This window comes from Sceloporus undulatus, chromosome 1 (assembly GCF_019175285.1).
Source record: "Sceloporus undulatus isolate JIND9_A2432 ecotype Alabama chromosome 1, SceUnd_v1.1, whole genome shotgun sequence".
NCBI lineage: Eukaryota > Metazoa > Chordata > Lepidosauria > Squamata > Phrynosomatidae > Sceloporus > Sceloporus undulatus.
In genome coordinates this window covers 172,679,059-172,702,692 of record NC_056522.1, presented here as the reverse complement: position 1 = coordinate 172,702,692, position 23,634 = coordinate 172,679,059, and the positions used below count along the sequence as shown (strand labels likewise).

The following is a 23,634-nucleotide window of genomic DNA, read 5'->3' as shown; positions in this document are numbered from 1 at the left end:
ATATATGTGTATTATGCAAATTGCTGAGATTTTCACATATTTATTTATTTATTTAGGTATTTATATCCCACTCTTCAGCCCTAATAGCTCTAAGGGCAGCTTACAATTATTACTTTTAATCAGACATTTCCCTGCCCTCAGGCTTACAATCTAAAAGACATGAAACAAAAGGAGAAGGGAATGGTGGAGGGAAAGGGGATGAGGTCCAGTGGTTCTTCACTCCCTCTGAGGCCTGGACCAAGGCAGATAGATTGGAGGGAGGGCTCTTCCTTCTTCCAGGCTAGTCCTGATGGAGCTGGACCTGCCTGGTGAACTCCCTCTCAGGCCGGCGGATGGGAGTTATGGAGGGCGGAGTCTCCTTCCTTCAGGCTATTTGCATTGATGTTTAATTGCCTTCATTTTTTCTGCACAAATTCACATCTATTTACATCTCTTACCATTCCCTCTGCTGAAAATGCACACCTTTCTATCTCCGTGTGATGTGGATGCATGGACACATGTGCCATAATGCACATTTCTGTTGGTTTCTGTGAATATTCTGGTAAAACCGCTAAACTTTTTTTCCCCATGGAATTTAAAAAGTTTCTCAACTCTCACCCCACAAAAAGTTCAGACTCCTGCAAATCGTGTGTGGCCAGATCACATTCTATATGACTGGAATGAGGAGTATTTTTAATAGTGTAGACCAGCCCACAGGCTGCAATGGGATTCATCTGGTTTCTGCAGTCTCAGTTCCTGACTTCCTCATTCATTGCAGGAGTGTGCTTCTGGGGGATAATCTTCTCTTCTCCAATTGATTCTCTTTGCAGCTAGTTGTGCAGGAAAATGCCCTGACAGTAAGCAAGTGTCTACAAGTGTTTACAAACACTTTCCTCCTCAAAGTATAAGTAAACAACTGTTGGAAAAGACACTGCCTTAGAGCTTGGAAAAGATACTTTCCTAGACTCTTGCTCCCACAATCCCCCAACCAACATAACTACTAGTCATACAAGTTGGGGGATTCTGGAAATTATAGTCTAAAACATAACATTTCCAAGCTGAGGGAGACATCACCTCTAATTATTTTTCCATCATTGTCTAATCATGTGATAAGAACATTAATTACATGTAAAATTTATTATTTATCAATACTTTGATGTATTAGAGTGAATCTCTGGCAGAACAAAATTTATTTACTCCACTCAGATATAATGTTTTATGTTTGAGATTGCTCATGCTTTTCGGTTCTTTCTTGGGGAGCCATATTTTTACAATCACTTGTATTCTCTCTTTCTCCTCCATTTTTATACTTTACAGGAAAGAGCTTTACCTTGACAATCACAGTCCTTACAAATCCCCCTCAAGTTGCTACATACCACAGAGCTATAAAGGTGACAGTAGATGGACCAAGAGAACCAAGGAGTAAGTACTGTTGTTCTCTTGTTTGTGATCTAGAGTCATGCTGTATCTGTAAATGTAGGTGGATATAAATGGGTATAGAAATATGTCTTCAGAGTTTGATGCAAATTTTACACTTCATGCACCATGATTTTTGCTCATGCAATAAACTTGACCCAGATCAAAGAAAACTCTTCACAACTGTAACTAATTGTCCAGCAATCATGTTTGGGACCCTAACACATCAATGGGAAATTAAGATGACCTCATTACTTTATTGGATTCTCATGACACTCAGACCAAATCCATGGGTTATCTAAGCAAGGTGCTAGTCACCTGGGATTCAGACTGTATGGTCCTGTCTCCATATAGTTTGTTACTTGTGTGAAGTGGCAGTTGTGTGATTCAGATCACTTTTATCCCTGTTAGCTCTTTCTTCTTAGGAGTTTCCCTAATGTGATTGCAGTTTTCCAAAACCATGTGGGCCTTGCTTCTTAGAATGGGGGACCTTTGAGGAATCCCAAGTATGGATTGCATGTCTTTTGTAAGGGTACTAAATCAAGACCACAAACAGTAACATGGTGATACTGGCAGCAGGCTTCTGTTACCTGAATACAATAATACTTCTTGTAATAAACTACATGTGATTCCAAAAGACCAGGCACGGAGTCCAGAGTCTTCAGGCTCCCTGTTGAATCAGTAAGTGCAGGAAGCAATTATTTTACATTAAATGAGCAAGAACTTTAATTTTTGAATGCAATTGAATTACATAGTGAAATGTTCTTAATATATCATTTTGAAGACCTGAGCAGGTGTGCCCATGATTTTCTAAGGGAAAATATTCAGATATGTAAAAGTGTGTTTTCAAGGAATTTCCTGGTGAATAAAATATTAGAGATCTAGAGGTAGAAGGGACCCCAAGAGTCATCTGGTCCAACTGCTGCCAGTATCAACAAGCTGAATATTCAGTATCCCTCCAATAGCTACAAGCTGAAACATCTCTGTCAGCCATTTAACCTTTGTTTTAAAATCTCCCACAAAGGAGAAGTCAGGTACTTCTGAAGTAGTCCATCCCACTTTTGGACAGCTCTTACTATCTGGAAGTTTTTTTCTAATACTTAGTTGAAATCTTTCTTTTAATTTGAATCCTTGGGTTTAGTTTCTACCTGGTTGAGCAGCAGACTTGCTACAGATATTTATAGGTAAATATTGTATCCCTCTTCATCTTCTTTAAGATAAGCATGCCCAGTTCTCTCAACTGTGGTGCAATAACTGGACACAGTACTCCAGGTAATGTCTGACAGATACAGAACAAAGTGTATTAATCCCCTTGGGTTTTGTTGATGCAATCTATAACTGAACTGAGTCTTGCCACTGCATCACACTGTTACTTCATGAGTAATTTGTGGTTTGCCAAAACCATAATCCCTTTTACATGTAAGTGTGCATCTGATTTCTTCTGCCAAAATGTAGTATCTTGCATTTATCCCTGCATTTATCATTTGGTTACTTTTGACCCAGTATGACATTCCATTGAGGTTATCTTGGATCCTGCTTCTGTCTTCTGAGATACTACTACTTCCAGATGGTGTCATCTGGAAATCTGATGAGCATTCTCTCTATGCTTTCATCCAAATGATTTATACAGATTTTGAAAAACAATGGCCCAGAACAGAACCCCGAGGCACTCAACTTGTCACTCCTCTCCAGGATGAAGAGGAGCCATGGTGAGCACTCTTTAGGTTTGGTCCATCAACCAGCTAAAAACCCATCTTACAGAAACATCATCTAACCTACATATTATCATCTTGTTTGCAAAAACAGGTCAAAAGTCTAACTGAATGCAAAATACACTACATCTACATCCACAACATTCCTGTGATCTACCTAGATTTACCAAAATTATAACAGGGATTAGTCTTGTGTGGGTTGTTTTTGAAAAACATGTGATGACCCTCAGTAATCACAGTATTCTTTTCTTAGTGCTCACAAATCTTTTTCAAGGTGGAGATGACATTTGCCCCCCTCCAGTCTGCTAGGTGTCTCCTGTTGTCCAAGAATTGTTAGAGATTATAGACAGAGACTCTGAGATGATATCCGCATGTTTCTTAAGTACCCTTGGATGCTGTTCATCTAACCCTCGAGATGTGAATTAATTTAACGTAGCTAGGTGTTCCTTACCATGTCTTTGGCTATGCCTGCAGGCCCATAACTGCACTATTTCTACTACTACAGTGAGCACTGTGTTTCCTTTTGGAAGGAGACAGAAGGAAAGTAGGTATTCTGGAGTTCTGTTTCATTCTATCACCCATTAGCAATTCTCCATCTTTATGATGTGAATCAACTGCTTGCTTATTCTTTCTCTCACTTTGAATATAATTGGAGGAAAAAACCCCTTGTTTTGTTAACCCCTTTGTGCAAGATTAGCTCATTCTGAGCTTTAGTGTTCATCAACATCTCCTGACAAATATCAGCTACTCATTTGTTTTATTCCTTGGAAATTTGTCCCCTCTTCCATATGTCCTTTTTAAATCTTAAGTCATTTGAAAGCTCCTTATTGCACCCACCCTGGTTTCTTTAGGTGCCTCCCATTTTTCACAGAATCAGAGTGGTAACAGATCTCAAAACCCACCTAGCCAAACTCCCTGCCACTAATGATGGAAAGACTGCTTGAAAATATTTGGAAAAAATATGGAAAAAAACCCCAGAAAAATAACCAGCATGTTTTTCAAGTGCTGAGAAACCTTACAAGCAAAATCCTGGACTGACAAGAATCTTTGCAATTTTTGACTTATTCTGCACAAAATTTTCACCTGAGTATTTTGCTCAGAAAACAGCATTTTCTGTGTGGAAAATAATATTTCAACACAGAAATATTAATTCCTGCACCGGAAATTCTATTTCCCATACAGAAAATGCTACAACTGGGGATTTATTCTGTATAAAATCCACACATTATTCATTTGCATAGGAAACAGCACTTTCACAGCAATTTATGTGCAGATTTAATATTTCTGCATTGAAATGTTATTTTCCATGAAGAAAAATACTGTTTTCTCTACAGAAAATTTATAACAGGATTTAGTCTGCGTAAAATTTGCACATGGTTGCTAGGAATAGAAAACTGCATTTTCTGTGGAGAAAACAGCATTTTATGTGCAGGAATTAACATTTCTGCATTAAAATATTATTTTTCATGAAGAAAATACTGCTTTCTGTGTAGAAAATTCTGTAATTGAGGATTTATTCTATGTAAAATTTGCACATGGTTATTATACATAGAAAATTGAATTTTCTGTGGAGAAAACAGCATTGTCTGTGCAGGAATAAATATTTCTTTATTGAACTATTATTTTTCACACAGAAAATGCTGTTTTCTGTGCAAGACAACCACATGCAAATTTTGCATAGAATAAGTCTTGAATTGTGGATAGCCTTTGAAGCTGCATGGTTTTGAAAGATTTTCTCACAGTGGGAAGAGAATTGCTGAAATTTCTTGTTGCTGCCTTTGACAAGAAACTTAGCACTTTGTGGCAACCTGTGGGTGGAGTCACAGCATAGTGTCCGCACGCTTGGCACTGACCCCGCCCCCATGGTGCCATTTTGGTGCACCCGTTTACATGGTGCACACCATGATGACACCACTGTGGTGCAGCACCCAAACAGCACAGCATAGAAGAGACGCCATTATGACATACCGACACACCTATGATGCCCCTTCTAGGAAGCTGAAAAGAAGATGTGTTTTGCGGCTTCTTTTTATGTCCTCCAGAGGCCACGCCATGCGGTTGCTGCAGCCCCAATCCAGGCTGAAAAGGTGCGGCTGAATGCTGCCCATCTGTATAGCCCCTTAGTGAAGAATTATATCCCTATCTGCCATGCAGGCTTAATCAGTTAAAGTACTCCTGAAAGAGTACCATCCAACCTCTGTTTAAAGACCTCCAAAGAATAGGAGTTCTCTGAGGCAGTGTGTTCCGTTGTTAAACAGCTCTTACAGTAAAGATGTTTCCTAACATTTAGGTGGACTTTCTTTTCTCATAATCTGAATCCATACATTCATGTTCTAGTTTCTGGACCAGCATAAAACAATTTGTTGCATCTCCTACATGTCATCCCTTCAGATATTTAAAGAAGGCTATCATATCACCTGTCCATCTTCCCCTTTCCAAGCTAAACATATTAGCTTCCGAAACCATTCTTTATTAAGCATTGTTTTCAGACCTTTTGCAATCTTCATCATCTTCCTCTGAACACATTCTCATTAGAATTGGTTGCAGTTGTGCCTCCTCCTTTACAAATCTCCCAGTCATCATGAATTCTCTTCTTTTTGAATATGTGTGATCTCATTCAATAGTTTCTTAAACTAAGGCCTGAAACAGAGGAGCCAAAAGGAGCTGCTTCTAGCCACTTTGGGGCTCTGATGTGCAGATGACGCATGACGCTGACACAGTCAGAAGTTGCTTTGAGGCTGCCTAAGGTAGCTCAAAGCCACCGGCTAAAAGAATGATGAAAAAACTCTCTTTGCCGGTGGCTCATTTGGAACCATGGTAGCGTCCCAATTTGGAAGTGGGCTGTCTGGTCACCATGGTCCTGGGCTGATTGGGGACCACTTGTGCCTGGAGTAAACTTTGTCACTTCAAAAGTTCCTATTGCTTCCACCTTGTTGGCTTAATTCATCCTTGATTTGAGGATCAGTTTCCATAACCATTTGTCACTCTTTCAACTTTCTGAAAAATGAAATGGCCAGTCTGAAATGGCCAGTTTGCAAAGTCTGATTACAAAGAGAGGTCAATAAAAATTAATTAGCTGGTAGTTAACATCACTTAATGGGCTACAATAAGAAGTGGGATTTCATCTAGGCAGGGAAGGGAGGAAGGGAGGAGGGCTTGATTCCTAGCATTAAACATTATTGTGTCCCAAAACTGAGCAATATTGTCTGAACCCAGCCAATGTGTTATGAAGGTTTTTGTTCATCTGTCTGTAGTCACTTATGTCTAGAGTGTGAATATATGTTGCTGTTTGGCCTGAGAAAAGAGCTTGATGTTGACAATCCCCTTCACCCTGCTCAGTTCAACTCTAAGAGCAACAAAAGTCCCACAGGGAATGTTAATACTGATGTTTCTCAAGATTCTGCTAGAACTTAGGCAAAAGATAATAAAGGAAGAAGAGCTTGGATAAGCTATATCTTATTATTCACAGATCATCTTTGTGGCTGAGCACTCTAGCTACAGGTGCTTCTCATGGACTGGAAACTAAATGGCTGGGAGATGAGGGAACAGAGTGGGAGGCTGCTCTTGGTTTACCCCTCCTCTGCACATTGCTGGTGTGCCAAGCAAAACAATAGAACTAGAGGCCTTATAAAACTGGGTAGCTTGCATCCTGGACACACCTGGATGTCAGCGTTTGTTTTCCTGGTCCTTGTGCCTGGCTGCTTTCTTTTCTGAGTGGCTAATTATGCAACTGAATAGGCAGTGTATTCCTGCTCAGTCTGAATATCATGCCTGTGCTTTCCTTAATTGTAAAGGACCTATTTTCACTGACTGCGAGCTTTGTTATGAAATTTGTCTCATCATGTTTCACAAATCATTATAGACTGGGCTTATTGAAGTGGCTTGCCTGACCTGATTAATCTGCCTTGGGTTCTCTCTGTCTGTGTCTCTTGGGCAGATTTCACTAGAAATCAGGGTTCTGTGTAAGGGTTCTGGGTATCACTGATGAGAAAATCCTATATTCATCTGCTTTAATTAAAAACTGATTGGAATAAACATAGAATGCTTGTATTCATATTACATTCAGGCCCAGAACAGACTGGCAGTTTGTCCAGGTCTGGAGCCGATTTTAGGGCTCGGGAGCTTGCGGATGCTCCGCTGTCCCGAGCCCTACCATGTGCTGCCGGCACCATCTTGGCGTGCCCCATGACATTTGCACAGCGCAGCTCCCAAAAAGTTAAGAAAATAGAAATAATGACCACATATAATTTATATGGTTTTAAAGTGGGTGTTGAACATATAGAAATGGTTATTTTTAATACATACCTTGGTTCAATCATTAATAAAAACAGAATCTCTAGTAAAAAAAACAAACAAGCAAAGCAGAAAAATACTAGGACTTGGAAAGGTAGCTATGAAGGAAATTGTCAAGATCTTCAAGTACAATGGACCCTTGTTATACGCTGGGGTTTGGTTCCAAGATCCCCCGTGTATAACAAAATCCGTGTATGCTCAAGTCCCATTAAATATAATGACATAGCAAAATGGTGTCCCTTATAAAAAATGGAAAATCAAGGTAAATTTATACTTTTTTGGAACATTTTCAAACCGTGTATAATTGAATCCGTGTATAAAAAATCTGTGTATAAGAAGGGCCGACTGTATAAATACCAAAGTAGAATCCTCCATACCATTCTATTTTCACTTTCTGTATATGATTGTGAAAACTGGAAATTGAAGAAGATTGACAGGAAGAATCAACAAATTTGATATGTGGTGATGGAAGAGATTTCTGTAGATTACCTGGACTGCCCAAAAGATAAATAAATGGTTCCTAGAGCCAGTGTGGTATTGTGGCTATGACTCTGGTGATCAAGGTTTTGCAGTTAGGGTGGAAAAATGAAATGCACAGATATAGGATGAGGGACACCTGGCTGAATGAGACTACGTGTGAAAAGAATCAAGGAGTCCAAGTAGACCACAAGTTGAACATGAGTCAACAGTGCAATGCGGCAGCTAAAAAGGCCAGTGCAATTTTAGGCTGCATCAATAAAAGTATAGTGTCAAGATCAAGGGAAGTAATAGTGCCAATGTATTCTGCTTTGGACAGGTCCCACCTGGAATATTGTGTCCAGCACCACAACTCAAAAAGGATGTTGAGAAACTGGAACGTGTCCAAAGGAGGGTGACTAAAATGGTGAAGGGTCTTGAAACCATGCCCTATGAGGAACGACTTAGGGAGCTGGGGATGTTTAGAGAAGAGAAGGTTAAGAGGTGATATGATAGCCCTGTTTAAATATTTGAAGGGAAATCATATTGAGGAGGGGCAAGCTTGTTTTTTTGCTGCTCCAGAGAACAGGACCCAGAACAATGGATGCAAGCTGCAGGAAAAGAGATTCCACCTCAACATTAGGTGCAACTTCCTGACAGTAAGGGCTGTTTGACAGTGGAATACACTCCCTTGAAGGGTAGTGGAGTCTTCCTTAAAGGTCTTTAAACAGAGGCTGGATGGCCATCTGTTGGGGAAGCTTTGGTTGTGATTTCCTGCGTGGCAGGGGGTTGGACCGGATGGCCTTGTGGTCTCTTCCAACTCTTCTAAGATTCTAAGGTTTAAATGCCTTGTTAAGCATTAAAAACCCACTGGGTGACATCGGGTAAGTCACACTCGATAAATCTTAGAGGATGGCAGTGGCAAACCCATTCTGAAGAAATTTATCAAGAAAAGTCTATGATATGTCTTAGGTTTTCCATGAGTAAAAAATGACTTGGAGACACACAACAGTAACAACAAGAAGAGCAAATCAAGCCTGAATTCTCACTAAAGGCCAAAATGTCTAAACTGAGGCTATTGAATACAGTGGTTGCTCTTTATCTGCAGACTTGCCATCCACGGATTCCAGCATCTGTAGGTGGCAAGCCCCCAGTTGTCCCCAATGGAGGTGCATGCACTCATGCAGCCCCTTCACCATTAGGGACAGCTCCAGTTTTTCCTGTCATGCCCAGTGCCAAGCTGGCCCAGCTGGCACCTGCTGCCCTGAGGGAGACTTTGCCGGGCACTGGGGGCCACAGGGGGATAAGCATGCCTGCTGGGAGAGGGGCACAAGGTCCTCATGGTCGTCTTGGCATGAGACCTCCAGGCCAACCTGGCTGTGGGGCTTCCTCCCTCCCACATGCCCTGTGATTCTAGTTGGCCTTGGCATCCCCCTTCTGCTTCCTGGGCACCCCTTGCCTGACTGGCAGAAACAAGACAGGTGCCACCCACTCCGTGTTGGTCTTTGTGGCCCTTCTCACATGGGCTCCTACTGTGGATGTGACCATGGCAACACGGTTGTCCCCAAAGGCGGTGTGACTGTGTGCACATGCCGCATTGAGGACAATGGAATTTGAGCACCAATGGATTTTGGTATCTGGGGGGTGGGGTGGATCAGGAACGGATCTCACGCAGATACTGAGGGCCAATTGTACATCATGAGATGACTAAGGCTCAAAATACATTGCAGGCATAACTCAGTTTAAGACCATTTTAACTGCCCTGGCTTAGTGCTAGGGAATCTTGGGAACTGTAATTTATTGTGGCACCAGAGCTCTCTGACAGAGAAGGCTAAATGTCTCACTAACACTACAAATCCCAACATTGCCTAGCATTGAGCTAGGGCAGTTCAAGTGGTTTCAAAGTAGATTCTCTCCTAATGACTTTGCTAATTGTTTCATCTCAGATTACCACTATTCGCTCTGAGATAGTCCCTCCCGATACTTCTGCTCATAATCTTCTATCGCCCTCGCCTAAAAAAAATTCTGTGTTTCCTCCTGCTTCTTTTAATGAACTCTCTATACTTCTGAACTCTTCCAAACCTGCAACTTGTTCTCTTGATCAAATTCCTACTTGTCTTCTAATTTCTATAGCTCCCTCATTTCAGCCCTCATCTTCAATCTCTCTTTCTCTCTCTATACAGGCTCCTTCCCTTCGGACTTTAAACATGCTCTCATTTCCCCAATTCTGAAAAAACCTTCTCTTGACCCCTCCTCTTTGTCTTGCTATAGTCCGATTTCTCTTCATCCCTTTCTTTCTAAGGTTTTGGAACGGGTTGTTTATTCTCGTTGTCTTGAGTTTCTTGAAGCCAACTCCATTCTTGATCCCTCTCAGTCTGGTTTCCGCCCAAGGCATTCTACAGAGACACCTCTCACTAAGATCTCGAATGACCTTTTATGGGCCAAGGCTAATGGCCTTTACTCTGTTCTCATCCTTCTTGATTTGTCTCCAGCCTTTGACACCGTTGATTACTGTCTTCTAGTTGATATACTTTCTGACCTTGGGTTCTCAGACTCTGTTCTCGACTGGTTTAGATCTTATTTGTCAGACAGATCATTTGCAGTGGTCACAGGTGGTCAGACTTCATCCTCTGTTCCCTTATCTGTGGGTGTTCCTCAGGGCTCTGTTCTGGGTCCCCTTCTGTTTTCTCTCTACACACTGTCCTTAGGTAAACTCATTAGCTCTTTTGGTTTTTCCTACCATCTGTATGCCGATAACACCCAGTTGTATCTTTCCACCCCTGACCTTTATCCAAGGCTTGAACAGCAAGTTTCGTCTTGTCTCACAACTGTCTCGCAGTGGACACGCCATTGGCGTTTGAAGCTCAGCATGTCCAAGACAGAGCTTCTTGTCTTTCCTCCTAAGTCCACCCTTCAACACTCCTTTTCTGTCTCTGTGGACAACATTTCTATTCAACCAGTCCAGTAAGCCTGTAGTCTAGGTTTTATCTTTGATTCTTCTCTGTCATGTATCCCTCAGATCCTGACCACAGCCAAGGCTTGTAGATTCTTTTTATACAATATAGCCAAAATCCGACCATATCTCTCCGCCTCTACTGCCAAGATTCTGGTCCATGCCCTAGTGGTATCATGACTTGATTATTGTAACATCCTCCTGGCTGCGCTTCCTCTATCTCACCTCCATCCTTTAATTTCTCTCCAGCATTCAGCTGCATGCATTATCACATCTGCCCACCTCTCTGACCATATCTCTCCTTTGTTGGCATCCCTTCACTGGCTCTTTCTCCCTTTCTGTTTTCAGTATAAGCTCCTGCTGTTGACATTTAAAGCCCTCCATGGGCTGGCCCCTTCTTATTTATCAGACCTTCTTTCTCCTCACCTTCCCACTCGGGCCCTCCATTCTGGTAGTCAAGGTTGGCTGTCCCAGCCCAGGATTTCCTCTGCCCCATCTCAGATTCGTCCCTTTTCACTTGCTGCCCCTCACTCCTGGAACCTTCTTCCCCCACGAGCAAGAGCCATCACTTCTTTAATCAGCTTCAAAATGGAGCTGAAGACCATCCTGTTCAGAGAAGCATTCCTAGGCATTGCATGATTATCATTTGCTATTTGCTGTTCTTTTTTGTTGCCTGTTTTATTGAACCATTTCCTGTATTGCTATGTATTTTATATGTATTATCCTATTATTTCTTAGATTGTGCACCATAGGCAGGTTTACTCTTATATTTTTATTGTTTTTATGTAGAGTGATGTGCAAATCTACAGCGCTATATAAATAAAGAGTAATAATAATTATTATTATTATTTCTGCAGTGTGTTTTGGAACTTAGTCTACTTGGAAAAGACAATATTGCTGATAAAGGTGAAAGGCAGTAGAAGGGGAGGAAGATCACCCAAATAGATGGATTAAATAATGGATTAATTGAACCAAGGAGAAGCTATGGGCATGTATTTGCAAGGCTGATGATGACTGGGGCTCAAGGAGGTCTCTCCAAATTAGGAGGAGTAGCTAATACCCCAGAGGACAGGATCAAAATTCAAAGGGATCTGAATAGACTAGAAAGCTGGGCCAAAGCTAACAAAATGAAATGAAATCAAGCCCTATAAGGAACAACTTAGGGAGCTGGGGATGTTTAGCCTGGAGAAGAGAAGGTTAAGAGGTGATATGACAGCCCTGTTTAAATACTGAAGGATTGTCACATTGAGGAGAGAGCAAGCTTGTTTTCTGCTGCTCCAGAGAACAGGACCCGGAACAATGGATGCAAACTGCAGGAAAAGAAATTCCAGCTCAACATTAGGAGGAACTTCCTGACAGTTAGGGCTGTTCAACAGTGGAACACACTTCCTTGGAGAGTGGTGGAATCTCCCTCCTTGGAGGTCTTTAAACAGAGGCTGGATGACTATCTGTTGGGGATTGAGAGTTCCTGCATGGCAGGGGGTTGGACAGGATGGCCCTTGTGATCTCTTCCAACTCTATGATTCTATGATTCTCCTTCATAGGATCACCATGGGCCAAAGCTGAATTGAAGTTAATCCTAAATACAATAGAAGTGAACATCTAATTCCTGTGATATTCCATCATTTGCCTTCTTACTATTTCTGTTTCTGTTTGATTGATAATGCTCAGAACTATCTTGATCCTTAGTTTTTTGTGGGTTTTTTGTGCTATGTGGCCATGTTCTAGAAGAGTTTCTTCCTGACGTTTCGACAGCATCTGTGGCTGGATCTTCAGAGAAAGCTTGCCTGGAAAGGACTTGGGTATATATATATATATTGTGTGACCTGGGAAGGCAGGAGTGATTTGCATGTGTATTGTTCTGTTGCTAATGACAGGCCTCAGGGTGGGAGGGTCTGCAAAAGAGGATTAGTGTCTGCTTGATTAGTGTCTGCTTGATCCTATCTGTGGAATTTGCTTTCCCAGGTTGAAAGGGGCTTTTTTCCTCTAGTATCATTGAGACCTTCTGCTTGTTCCATTAATCATCTGCTAGGTTTTTTTTAGACAGCAATAACTAATACAGTAACTAGTTATTAATGTGGTTACTCTTCAAATGATCCTGAATAAAAGTATTCTAGATTAGTTCCAATTAATTACTAATCAAAGCAGAAGAATCTTGGATTGTTGATGAGAAAGACTCTTCTCTGATATGCAGCTGTTGTTCCTCATGAAACTCTTAACAAGTTTTTACATCTGGAATTCATTGGTTTCTTCTCATTTACAAGTCTGCATCATTGTGATGATGGACTTTGGAAGACCTTTCCAAAAAGAACAGGGAGTATTTAAGTTCAAGGAAAAGAAATAGGCATGAGCATTGCTGCTGCTGCTGCTGTTGTGTGCCTTCATGTTGTTTCTGACTTACGGCAACGCTACAATGAACCTATCATGGGGTTGTCTTGGCAAGATTTATTTAGAAGAGATTTGCCATTGCCCTCCCCTGAGGGGCATCAGCATAGCATGTGGTAACTCAGGGGCTATGCAGACAGCCCCAAAGGGGCGGCATCCAGCTGCCCCTTTTACAGCCAGATTGGGGCTGCGACAACCATATGCTGCGGCCCCAATCTGGCCTTTGCAGGGCACAAAAAGGAGCCACAAAAATGGCTCCTTTTTGGACCCTGCAAAGGGCAGGATAGCCATGGTGCTGTGGCATTATGGTGCTCCTTCAGCACTGAGTCATGTGGATGCAACGCCAGAGCAGTAGTGCGACGCCACATGCCATGCGGTGCAACACGCAGTGTCACGCCGCCCTGGGAGCAGAGCCAGGGCGTGCATCATGTAAACACTATGTCCCAACTCTGCCCCACCCCTGCCCAAACTGCCGGTCTGCACAGGGCCTGAGCAAGGAGGAAAAATGTCAGTAGCAAAAATTATTACATGTAAAATTTAGTTAGGAATAGTACATGCCAGATAGCTCACATTATTCTCCCTTAGAGTTTGTAGGGAAAAATAATTTTAAATTGTAATTTTGAATTACTTCTTGCTTATAGTATTTTCTCACTTTCACCAGGCTTTGATCTTTAGATTTTATTTCAAAGAACTGTTCCTTTTAAATGTGGGATCACACTGATATTTACAGAACTTCACACCATTTCCCACTGATCAGCAATTTTGCAGAAAAGCTAGTCTGTTATTTTCAATCAGCTACTTAGTTGTATATGGAGATTTGATATAGTAAGAGACCCCCACGACCTAGAGTTTACCCATTACTTACTAAATTGTCAAGAGATTTGTTTATTATTCTGTGTGCATCAAAATGTACACAAGAATAATGACAACCCTGAACAGCATTTCACTTAACCATTTATTAAAATGATTTGATGATGATCCTGTGGAGCCATTCTCACATTACAAGGTTGTCTCAGTTATGGCAATGGGAAGGGGGAAAAGTCCTGGATGTTTGTGGGCCTTTTCTTCCCACCTAACACATGTATAAACATATAGCATTGACTGGCCATAGATGAAAATGTGGGCAGGTGAAAGTCCAGGGTAAGTGGGGATTATTAAGTGTTGGCTGCTGTAGGACTTGGTCATTAGAACAAAATCCATGGATGGATCTGAAAATCAATGGCTTGAGGATCTTAAACTAACATTTTGTTTGGATTAAGATAGTACCATTTAAGGAAAATAACAGATATGATTAACATAAATTTCAGAAATACATTGTTCTTGCGGGCATTTTTGGTCCTCAATAGCAACAAAAAGCTTTTATTGGGATATTACTGGGTTAGTTTATTCTAATTTTCACTTTTCTTTTTTTATAAACTCAGTCTAGCATGGCCAGAATGGCCTGTCTCAATATTGTGTTTGTGTTTGTTTTGAACTTCCTTTATGTGTCTTAAGAATTGTTTGGCTTGATTCTTCTTGTGTAAACTGTTATTTCATGCTGGGATCCTGGGAATAGCCACTGAACCTATCTCATATCTCCATGCTTCTATATGGGGAATTAGATGAATGCTGAGAACTATAGTAGGGCTTACCAGAAGATTTCACAAGCAAAAGGGCAATCGGGGGACTGACAGGGGCTGCAAAGGGCAGTCAGAGGGAGGGCAGAGGGGGAACTGGAGATAATGATGGAGGAGGAGGAGAAGGAAGAAGGAGCCGGGGGGGGGGGAAGAAGGGGACCAGGGGGGGGTTTTTATAACGGCGCAAGAGGGGGAGAAGGAAGAGGCAGGAGGAAGGGTCAACTCAGGGCAGGTCAGAGGGAGGGTACAAATGGAGCTCGCACCAGGCAGTTTCCCCCCCTTTTTTTTTAAAAAAAAAATTAAAATTATTTTTGACAAAAAATGTGCACGTTTTTTGCTTCAAGCAGATAGATATATAGATAGAACATAAGCAGGATGAAGGGACAATTAAGGGCAGATCAGAGGGCAGCCACAGGATGGAGCTCACCAGGCAGCTTTCTCTCTTTTTAAAAAGTTTTATTATTATTTTTGACAAACTATGCAAATTTTTTGTGTGCAATAGGTAGATAGATAGATATATAGATAGAATGTGGCTGCTGCCTGTTCACTTTCCCTTTCATTTCCTCGCTTCCAGCAAAGGAAATACTGCAAAGGGCACTTTGCATGGGGCTTTTTTCCTTTGGGAATGTTACAGTGCGAATGTTACAAATGTTGCTCTTTCCAGTTTGGCAAATTAATACATGCTTTTGCTACTGTCTCTAAGAAATTCAGGCGTAGCCGAGGGAAAGCAAAGGATGCCTAGCATCCTTTTCTGGCATTCCGAGGTGAGGAATTTATTATTATTATTATTATTATTATTATTATTATTAGGCATTTTGGGGTGGCAAGGAGGGAGTTTGCAGGATGCAGAAATGGCATTAGATTGCATTTTGGGGCAAATGGGGCCAAGAGAAGATCCATAACCTGCAGTGGCCCAAATCCCTACAAAACACACACACACACACACACACACACACACACACACACAGAGGAGGTTTTTAGGTTTGACAAAATGTGCGCATACTGGGCGCCTGTTTTTTTTTTCTTTAAAGGAGGGGGAAAGGGGGAAATGATCCATCTGGTTGGCCAATCGCTGTAAGAAATGTCACCTTTACCAAAGCGGAAGAGAATTTGATTGACAGCAAAGGAGATTTTTTTAAAAACTGATTACAAGAGCTGCAATGGTGTCCAGGGGCAAATAACCCTGACTATGGTATTTGTAGTCAGCATTTGCTTCCAGGGAAATTCAGGGGGAGGGGGCCCGATTCTGCCTGGTTCCATCCAGGGCAAATAGCTGAGTCTGAATGGGCTCTTAGATATGCATCTACAGGACCTTTATGAGCCTGCTTTCCTGGAAGTAACAACTGTGCTCCAAGTTGAAAGATCAAGTGCATGTAGGTGGTATTTTCTGTTGTAGTCTTCAATTACACACTCCAAGTCCTCAATTACACACTCTCCTTTGAGCCCAAGTTCTCATATGATCTGGTAGCAATATTTACAGCTTTTTGATTCAGTGGCCTTTGTTTTTGCCTTCAGTAACTACAGAATTAGAAGAGAAAAATAAAATATATTAACAACTTCCTGCACTACTTTTCACAAATAAATCACCTGCATAACATATGTAATAACTACACTACCTTTATTACAAACACAACTTTTCCCCACCATTAATATCCCATATGCTTCTTTGTTACACAAAGTGAGAGAGAAAGGAACAAAACAGACTGGTTAGAAATGCTGTCTTTGGGGTGGAGTGGGGGCGTGACAACTGCACGCCATGACTCCGCCCCAATGCCAGCATCATGCCGCACGCCTAGCTGCATGGCGAGGCATCATGGCACTCCTTTGGTGCAGCATTTATACAGGCTATGCCAAAGAAATGCCGAAGCTGGACCAAGCTTTAAAAGGAGCTGCATTTTGCCGTTCTTTTTAGAGCTGGCAAAGTTCCAGATCAGGGCACAGTCTGCAGTTGCCATGGCCCCCGATCCAGCACTGAAAAGGGCAACAGGAAGCCGCTCCTTTGGGGCTGCCTGTTGAGCCCCAGAGAGAGAGAGGGGGGGGGGATTTCCTCTTGATTAAACATATCACTTTTCATCCACGCACATACTAATGGTTGTTTGTAGTACAGCCATAGAGGTTTTCAAACCTTATGCAGAATCCTACATTTCCGTAAATATTGCCTTATTGTCCAGCCCAATAATGTCTTTTAACTAAACTGAGCTGAAGAAACGCTATTTCCAGAGCCATGGTGATTTACCTTATTGGAACTATAAAGGATGTTGGGAAAGGTTCATTATTCACAAACATCCTCTGTCCATGACCTTCCCCCTGGACATCTACAAAGTATCTTCACGTTATCTTTATTTTGAAAGATGGACTTCCCCCACCCATACTTTTTATAAACACTACCTTTTGCCCTGCCAAAAGAGAAGGAAGAGATTCATTGCATTTCGTACCAAGATGGGCACCCAGTATGGCAGGGCTTATAAACATAGAGATAAAATCTGAGAGAATAAGCCCTAAATTCTCTGCACACCCCCTAAGGCATGATCAGCACTGAATTCAAGAGATCATTGTATGGAGAAATACTCCTGATAGAGATGCAGGATTGAAAACTCAAAACCAGGTGTTATTGTATGCGCCGGCAGCTGGGCGAGTGCAATCTGGATGAAGCCCGGATCCTAGCCACGCTTATACCACTGCTTTTCAAAAATCAGAGCCTACTATTTTTGAAATTTTGCTGGATAAGTGTGGCTGGGGTTTGGGCTGCATCCAGGTTGTGCTCGCCTGACCGTCAGCACGTACGATAACACCCGGCTTTGAGTTTTCAATCCTGCATCAATATTGGGAGTATTTTTCCATGCGATAATCTCCACAGTTAGATTTAATTTCAAATAAATAAATTGGAATCCAAGTTATCTGGAGAGAATCAAAACTAAAGGCAAAAGGATCCTCTCACCAAATTTGAGAATGGCAGCTAAACAGACACGTCCCACTTTCAGCTGTAAGGCTCTTCTTGCCGAACTCCCCAACTTACAATAAAACTCCCGGGCCCTCATTCAGTGCAGGTTTTTCTTCTTTGAAGAAGAATAATAGGAGGGGACAGGATAGCAATGGGAAGATGGAGAGGAGTGAGGAAGAACAAGCAAATCTGCAAAGTTTGTCATCATTTGAGCCTGTACGACTTTCAGACAAAGAGTTTCCCAAGCTCAGGCATGCGTTTCAATGCAAACACTGAACAAGGGGGATTATCACACAGAGGATAAGGATGGAAGTGAAGTGGATTGCTCCCATCCTTACACCATCCTTATTGTGCGATTGTGCAGAAGTTTACATCACACGTTGTGTTTATCCCATCATTATCCTGTCAATGAAGTAGAATTGTCTCATCATTTTTCATTAACAGAAACTTCCGTTATTGAAAAATGATGGGACACTTCTACTTCATTGACAGGCTAATGATGGGATAAGCACAATGTGTGCGATCATCTTCTATACGATCACATGATAAGGGTGGCATAAGGATGGGAGCGATCCACTTCACTCCCGCCCTTATCCTCCATGTGATAATCTCCAATGTCTCTGAAAAATTGCAGCTTGGAACAAATGACAAATCTGGGGTCTGCTGCTTCAACCAGCCCAGCAGACCAGGACATGTTTTAGCCCCTTTAGTCTGGGATTTTCCTGGTTTTCTGGGATTTGTGGCAAACCTTGTCACAAGACAGACTCCCGAAGGATCTTGCAGACCAAAGGCTACAGTGCCCAGTACCACATTTTGAACCTGCCCTTCCCAGAAAGGGCAACAATAAGGACCTGTCTCCATATTCAATCCCAGAGAAATGTCTCAAAAAGATACTACAGTCAGCCTCAGTATCCATGGGGGATCCATCCCAGACCCGACTCCCTGCGCTAATGAATATAAAAATCCACAGATGCTCATGTTCTATTGTCCCCAATGGGCTGTGCCACCATTAGGGAAAATGAGACTTCAGTGGTGGCGTGTGCACATGCCCTACGTTGTCCTGAGTGGCAACATGTGCATATGGCCACCCCACCATTAGGGACAATGGGGGCTGTACCTAATGGCGGTGCAGCCATGTGCAAACACCACCATTGGGGCAACACAGGCTTTCTATCTGTGAATGCTTGAATGCACAGAAGGCAAGTCTGCTGACTATATGAGGTCCAACAAAACTGATAGGGATACATGCACCTTATGTAGCTACCAGTGCAGATTGTCCACCAAGGTGGCCAAAGACACCTCCTTTCTTAATCAGACTTGAAATAAAACCAGATTGAAATGGATCTAGATTATCCTTTTCTTCCAGGAATCCGTGGAACTGATTCCAGCACACCACCTAAGAAGGATTATTGGCACTGGCTAGAACTTGCATAGTACAATGGGGTTCAGTGGGGCTTAGCTCTCCCCAAAAAGTATTTACCATCTCAAAGATATTTACCTGTAGATAAATGCAGTAGTGGTTTTTAAAAAATCTAATATGGGCAAAGCAGTAATCAATTACAGCTGTAAATTAGTATAGCTGGCACCATCATAATACAAAGAGGGCCTAGGTGGCTGAAGGCTAATTACGAAGCCTCTCCAGCAAGTTGTTCTGATCACATGTGTGTTTTTTTTCTTAGTAAGATGTGTTAACAGACAGTCTCCTGTTCTGCCAGAACTGGCATTTATTTCACTTGGCTGTCTGAAGCATGTTGTCCTGTTCCTCATTCTTGTTCTCCTTTTCCCTGGCAGCTAAGCCAAGGCCTGTCACATCACAAACAACTTATTAATATACACATCTGGCGTTGGCAGTTGGACCAACTTCATAAGAGCACATGATCATCATTCATTACAAGATTAAAAAAATACCCCATGGCATCATTGATGTTTTGAAACTTTGATCTTTTGCCATTGTGATTCATCTCAGTTATAAAACTCCTCTTTAAAGGAACACAGACGATGACTTATTAGAACCTTCATCCTAAGTAGCATAAACATAAAATTGTGCATATCTTTACAGACTGTCAGTCTCTTGGTCTGCCAGCTTATCATTTAAAGACATGACATCATACTGAAGAGCCTGAATTTGTAAGTCTTGCTTATAGGAAAAGCGTTTTGACCTTCTCTTGGTAAGCAAGGGGAGGAGTCCTGTATTGTAGATTAGTTTCAGTTTCAGAAATGCAGATCTTCTGTTCACGTTGCTTGGAGTTCTGATTGCATCTGTTGAACAGCCAGTCTTTAATTTTCAGACCTCTTTAAACTATCCAGAAATTATAGAAGCAAATGTATATGAAACAGTAATTGGATGGCTATAGTGTGGGATGGTTTTCCACTTTCTCATGTTTTCCCACCACACACAGTACATTTTTAATGTGTGCATCTAAGACATAGCCTTTTGGCTGAAGAGCAGGGTATAAATAAATAAATAAATAAAATGTATACATCAAAAACGTAATATGTAAATACAGCAAACATGTACTGACTGGTACTTTAATGAATTGTGATTGGTTGCAGCTTCCATTTGGAAGTTTATTTGGTTGTAAATCTACGTTTTATCTGTAAACTGTGTGAAATAACATTTAAATTCTAGAAAACTCAGATTGAGATCTAAACCCTCTTGTAAATACTGTATTGATCTATCATTCAGTCATTTAAATAATGAAAACCAAACTGCAGCTGTACTGTTGACATATTATATATGAGTGCCTTCCCACCTATTATTACTATCATTATTATCATTATTAATTTACTGTATTTATACCCCGCCCTTCAGCCCTAAAGTCTCTCTGAGCGGCTTACAATTATTATTATTTTGAATTAGGCAGTTCCCTGACCTCAGGCTTACAACCTAAAAAGACACAACACAAAAGGAGAAGGGAATGGTGGTGCGGAAGGGATCTGGTCCAGCAGTTCTTCTCTCCTTCTGAGACCTGGACCAAGGCAGATGATGGTGATGATGATGATGATGATAATTTTTATTTATATTTCCCGCCTCTCCCTGCGGATCAAGGTGGGATTACATCAATAAAATAGTAAAAAACAAGTATAAAAATACAGATAATAAAACACTAACAATATAATTTTAAATTAAAACATCATCTGAACAACCAGAAACATCCAAAAACATATCGTTATAACCAGAGCAGAGCATTTTATTTTAAAATCTCCTATAAGAGGTCATGGATAAGCCTGCCGGAAGAGATCTGTCTTAAGAGCCTTTTTAAAGGCATCTAAAGTGGTAATAAGACAAATCTCTTCCGGTAGGCTATCCCATAATTTGGGGGCTGTGGCCGTAAATGATCTATGAGGAGTTGTTGTTAGCCTGAATTTATGGTGTTCTAATAAAATCTTCCCTGAAATTCTGAGAGTGTGGGGCAGATTATGTAGGGAGAGGTGTTCCTTCAAGTAACTTGGGCCCAAGCCATGTAAGGCTTTAAAGGTAATAATCAACACTTTGTACTGTGCCCCGAAGCTAATCGGCAGCCAATGAAGTGATTTCAATACAGGTGTTACATGGTCCGACCTTGGAGTTCCAGTGACCAATCTGGCTGCTCCATTTTGAACCAATTGAAGCTTCCGAACTTGATACAAAGGTAGCCCCATGTAGAGCGCATTACAGAAATCCAAACAAGAGATTACAAGTGTATGTACCACTGCTTCAAGGTCCTTTGTGTCCAGGTAGGGACGCAATTGGTGTATGAACCAAAGTTGGTACCAAGCACTCCTGGCCATCGCATCTACTTGGGATGACAACTGTAGAGATGGATCCAGGAGTACTCCCAAACTGTGAACTTTGTCCTTTCGGGAAGTGTGACCCCGTCCAGGACTGCTTGATAAAGCTCCGTCCCCGGATTTGGGGTACCTATCGCGAGCACCTCTGTTTTCTCTGGATTCAACTTGAGTTTGGTTTTCCTCATCCAGCCCATTACTGACCTAAGGCAGGCATCCAGAGGAGAGATGCCATCCTTAGTCACTGTAGCAGTCAGAGACAGAGAAATAGATTTGGGTGTCATCAGCATACTGGTAACACTACGCTCCGTGTCTCCGGATGTTAAACAGCATTAGGGACAGAACCGCACCTTGAGGGATGCCCAATTTGAGTTCCCTCTTGGACAAATAACTGTCCCCAAGCGACACCATTTGGAAGCTTCCTGAGAGGTAGGACCTGAGCCACTGCAATGCAGTGCCCCTGATACCTAACTCCCTCAGGCGTTCTAGAAGGATACAATGGTCAATAGCATCAAAGGCCACTGAGATGTCCAAGAGCATCAACAGGGTCACACTTCCCCTGTCAGTGCCCAGACGGAGATCATCAACTAAGGCGACCATGTCCGACCCAACTCTGTATCCCGTCCCAAAGCTAGTTTGAAATGGGTCCAGATAATTGGCTTCATCAAAGACAACCTGGAGCTGGAAGGCAACTGCCCAAAAATAGTAATAGAGAGACTGGTCTATAATTGGTCCTTGCCAGGGGATCCAGGGAGAATTTTTTTTAAAAGAGGTCATACTATTTCTTATTTTAGTTTAGATGGAAACATTCCCTCCCTGAAGGATGCATTTATTATGCATTTTAATAATATTTTCATTGCATCCCCTCCCTGGATGGTCAACCATGATGGGCAAGGATCGAGGGGGCATGTTGTCCTTACACTTCCAAGAATCTTGTCCACTTCATCTGTATTTACAAACTCAAAGTGATCCAGTCTAATATAGTCCACAGAGTCACTGGACACCTCTCTTTCTGTTTCTGTTATAATGCCTGCATCCAGATTGACCCTTATCTGAGAGATTTTATCCACAAGAAAAGTCATTAAAAGCATCACAACAGGCTCTAGTTGGTTCCAATAAAGGGTTCAGGGTGGGAGACAACTGAGTTAACTCTTTAACCACCCTGAACAGTTCTTCTGGATGAGACTCTGCAGGCGCAATACGTGCAGCATAGAAAGAATTATTTGCTGCATCTATTGTCTCTCCATAAGAATCCAATAAGTTCTCATGGAGTGTCTTGTCAGACAAACATCAATGTTTCCGCCAGCAGTGCACTAGTCATTGCGCAGCCCGCTTCATATTACGAAGATCTTCTGTGTACCATGGTTTTTTATTTGAAGCAGGCTAGAAAGGATACTTGGGAGCGATACTATCTATAGCCCTGGTAAGATCATTATTCCAAGTATCAACCAGGGCATCAACAGAATTGCCATCATTCCCAGCCATAAAACCCTCTAGAGCTTCCTGGAACTTATTGGGTTCCATGAGCTTTCAAGGGCGGACCATTTTAATAGGTCCTCCACCCCCGAGGGAGATATAGGTAGTAGCCTTCAGTCCCACTTTGACCAGAAAATGGTCCGTCCATGACAGAGCAGAGGTGTAGATCACCTCTGCCCACATCGAGTGCATTACCTGCACAATGTGTTGGACCTGAGACTAACTGGGACAGGTCCATGGCTGTCATGGAAGTTATGAACTCCCGAGCTGCACCTGTCAGATCTGATGAGCTGGACTTGAAGGGGATGTTGAGGTCCCCCAGGACAAAAAGCCTGGGAGACTCTAGCACCAGCTCTGAGACCAACTGTGTCAGCTCGGCCAGGGAGTCTGCTAAGCAATGGGGTGGATGGTAAACCAACAGAATCTCCAGACTGTCTCTAGCCTTCAGGGTCAGGTAAATACACTCAGTGTGATCTGTTTTCCAGATAGGTTTCCTGGTCAATGTGAAGATGCTTTTGTGGACTAAGGCAACTCCCCCCCTTGCTCACTTTCCCTTACCTGCTCCTTAATGGTGTACCTAGCTGAGAGGGCCTTATCCCAGGTTACATTGCTATCCTCCCCCAGGCAGGTTTCCATAAA

General features: G+C 42.0%; 1 protein-coding gene across 1 annotated transcript in view; it reads left to right on the top strand.

Moving 5' to 3' along the window:
- Positions 1–23,634, top strand: part of RUNX2 (RUNX family transcription factor 2) — a 170,490-nt gene that overhangs the window by 46,950 nt on the left and 99,906 nt on the right. The window contains 1 exon segment of the mRNA XM_042477000.1: positions 1,297–1,401. Within this exon segment, the coding sequence (XP_042332934.1) occupies positions 1,297–1,401 (105 nt within the window).